This window comes from Malania oleifera, chromosome 12, assembly GCF_029873635.1.
Source record: "Malania oleifera isolate guangnan ecotype guangnan chromosome 12, ASM2987363v1, whole genome shotgun sequence".
NCBI lineage: Eukaryota > Viridiplantae > Streptophyta > Magnoliopsida > Santalales > Ximeniaceae > Malania > Malania oleifera.
This window is the reverse complement of record NC_080428.1, coordinates 8,070,246-8,073,595: the sequence shown is the minus strand read 5'-3', so window position 1 is coordinate 8,073,595 and position 3,350 is coordinate 8,070,246. Positions and strand designations below refer to the sequence as shown.

Genomic DNA, 3,350 nt, shown 5'->3' with positions numbered 1-3,350 from the left:
TTATTTTGTAATGATTTTGTTCTTGGCTTAGATTTGATTGAGAATGAAGCATTGATGCAGAGTAACTAATGTTGTAAATATTATACTGTTATTTTACCAATCTTGGATCCAAATACATGCGTGAACGTTTTTGTGGTTGGTGAAGTGAACGTGAGTCCACCTTATTTACAGGCAAACAATACGTTTAGAATTTGGTGCATGCCTAGCTACTCGTAGTCATAGAGAGCTATGACGAGAAATGGGAGGATTGTAGCCAATGTGGCGGTCTACAACATTATTAGACAACTAACTAACGGGATTGGGTGGTGTCAAAGTGAAACTGTGGATGAATACATATAGTATGCTGGCTCCTTTTAAAAGTCAAAAGATATACACATATTTTAAATTACACCACTCGCCAAACTAGTTCCACAAAATTAATGAAATGAAGAATGGCACCGCAGGCTGCTCACGGCTCTCATCTCCAAACTGCAGCTGACACCTCCTGTGACGATGATGGACATCCCAGGAGGACTGGTAATTATAATTAAAACCCTTCCACCCCGCTACTGCTACTGCTACTACTACCACCTTAATTATTAAACCCTTACCCTCCATGTATGTTTGCATGCATTTTTCTTGTTTCATTTCTTCTTTTTTCCTTTTGAAACTCTCTTTCTATCTTTCCAAACAGAAAACTAATTAGTGGTCTAATAAAGAGAAAGAAGGAATTAAAAAAAAATGCTGATAGACTAATAAATTAATTTTTCAGGAACCTTGAGGAGTTGCATCGCTCATATAATTACAGCGGTGATTGGGTCAGGGGTTCTGTCTCTTGCATGGAGCATTGCACAGCTGGGGTGGTTAGGAGGGCCATTTGCCTTGATCTGCTTTGCATTTGTTGGATACATTTCAGCAGTGCTGCTGTCTGACTGCTATAGGTCTCCTCATCCCGTCACTGGAACAAGAAACTACTCTTACATGGATGCTGTCAGGGTTTATCTTGGTACCAAACACACCCTCTTGTGTGGCTTTCTCCAGTTTGTCGACCTCTACAGCATTTGCATAGCTTATGTTATCACTACTTCAACCTGTATGGGGTATATTTCAATTCCTAATATATATATATATGTGTGTGTGCGCGCGCGCTTTTGATTCTAGGGTTTTCTTAAATTAACAATGCAGAGCAATTCAGAAGTCAAACTGCTACCACAAGGAGGGACATGAAGCTAAATGTGCAAGCGGAGATGGTTTGTACATGGTGGTGTTTGGAGCAATTCAGATTATATTGTCTCAGATACCAGATTTACATAGCATAGAATGGCTCTCTACTGTTGCAGCCCTCATGTCCTTCTCTTACTCCTTCATTGGATTGGCTTTAGCCCTTGCAAAAGTAATAGGTAGCTGTCCTGTCAATTTATGCTTGGGACTACAAACTCATCGAATTAAAACTTTGATACCAAAAATAATAACTATTGAAAGAAAAATAATAGTAAATTAATAGCTAGATGTCAAAAGTTTCGATAATCCAACCACAATTAGGCTGTTTACACCGATTTGAAACTTAAAAAATATCAAGAAAATGAAAAAAAAAAAAAAATTCACTCTTTCATGTTAATTTGGTTAATTATTAAGGAAAGAGAGAAAGAAATAAAATATATATCAAATTAATGAACAAAAATTTAAATTTTCAAATTATTAGTATATATCTGGTGTCTTAAAATTTTTAATTATGTCAAAATAAATTTTTTTTTTTAGTAGTATTTGTAACATGTGAGTGCAGAGAGAGAGAGAGGGGGTAAGAGAGAGGGAGAGAGAGAATACAATGAAAATGAATTTCCTCTTACTCTCTCCATTATTTTCCTAGAGAAAATCTTGATCCAAACATTAAGTTTAATGCTTTTTTTTTTATGTGATTGCAGAAAACGGGAGAATTAAGGGAAGTATTGGAGGAGTCGCAGCTACTACAGCAGTTCAAAAACTATGGCTAATCTTCCAAGCACTTGGAGACCTTGCTTTTGCATATCCATTCTCAATTATTCTTCTTGAGATACAGGTGTGGCTTCTTGATCTATTAATCCTATTTCCTAGCTATAAAGAAATTTACTATCAATAATGAAAAAGTGGAAGACAAATTCGAAACAAAGGCTGAAATAATCCAAAGATGATATTTGTGAAAATGAAGGATACTTTGAGGTCTCCTCCACCAGAAAACAGTACAATGAAGAAGGCTTCAATGGTTGCAATCTCTACCACCACCTTCTTCTACATCTGTTGTGGGTGTTTGGGTTATGCAGCGTTTGGGAGCGTTACGCCAGGGAATCTCATGACGGGTTTTGGATTTTATGAGCCCTTTTGGCTCGTTGACTTCGCTAATGCTTGCATTGCTGTTCATCTTATGGGAGGATATCAGGTAGGTACTCCTCATGAACTATTTTGTATTAACCTTGATATATATATCTTTTACGCTGGTTTGAAATTTGAAACATTAAGAAAAAAGAAGAAATATCAGCCTGTGTTTTTTCTTTCAAAATTTAGATTTGAAATCATTAAATTCTGAATTTATTTTCGTTCCTCCAGGTGTCTGGCCAACCCATCTTTGCATTCATGGAAAGATGGTCAGCCAAGAAGTTCCCAAGAAGCCGACTTGTTAATAAATTCTACACCTTCGAAGTCCCATTCTTGCCAGCTTTTCAAGTGAATTTTCTAAGATTATGCTTTCGAACTATTTATGTTGTGTCAACAACTGGAGTAGCAGTGATCTTTCCCTACTTCAACGAAGTTTTGGGAATGATAGGTGCGGTCAACTTTTGGCCTTTGACCGTATATTTTCCTGTAGAAATGTACTTCGTGCGGAAGAAAATCAGTAGGTGGACAAAGAAGTGGATTGTTCTTCAGATATTTAGCAGCCTGTGCTTCCTTGTCACGACGATTGCTTTCATTGGTTCAGCTCAAGGCGTTATTAGGGCCAAGTTAGGCTGATGAATGAAAGCAAAGAAAGTTCATTTCATTAATAATGTTAAACATCATAGGGTTCTTTGATGTTTATGAAAACACAGGAGCAGAGTGTCATTTATAGAAAACACAGAAGTGGGGGCAACCAGCTCCCCTAGAACTTTGGAAAAAAAATAAAAATAGAGGACTTACAAATAAAAGTGAGAATGATTTTCTTTAGGCAGTGAATCAATTTTTAAATACCAAACTCTTGGATCATACAAAATGTTGAAATTAGGAAATAAAAAGTGACGGTATGGCCCGGAGTTTTGACATTTAAAAATTGATTCACTGCCTAAAGAAAATCATACCACCACTTTTTATCTTTTAATTTCAGCTATCCGCCTCCCCATTTCTGGGTCAAAATAAATATGTAG

At 36.6% G+C, this 3,350-nt stretch overlaps 1 protein-coding gene across 1 annotated transcript; it reads left to right on the top strand.

The window, feature by feature from the left end:
- The first annotated feature begins 431 nt into the window (after positions 1 to 431).
- Positions 432 to 2,961, top strand: LOC131143821 (probable amino acid permease 7). The gene is made up of 6 exons (XM_058092191.1): positions 432 to 516; positions 752 to 1,079; positions 1,165 to 1,379; positions 1,902 to 2,035; positions 2,165 to 2,392; positions 2,560 to 2,961. The coding sequence occupies exons 1-6, from the start codon at positions 432 to 434 to the stop codon at positions 2,959 to 2,961; spliced, it is 1,392 nt and encodes a 463-aa protein (XP_057948174.1).
- The last annotated feature ends 389 nt before the right edge of the window (positions 2,962 to 3,350 follow it).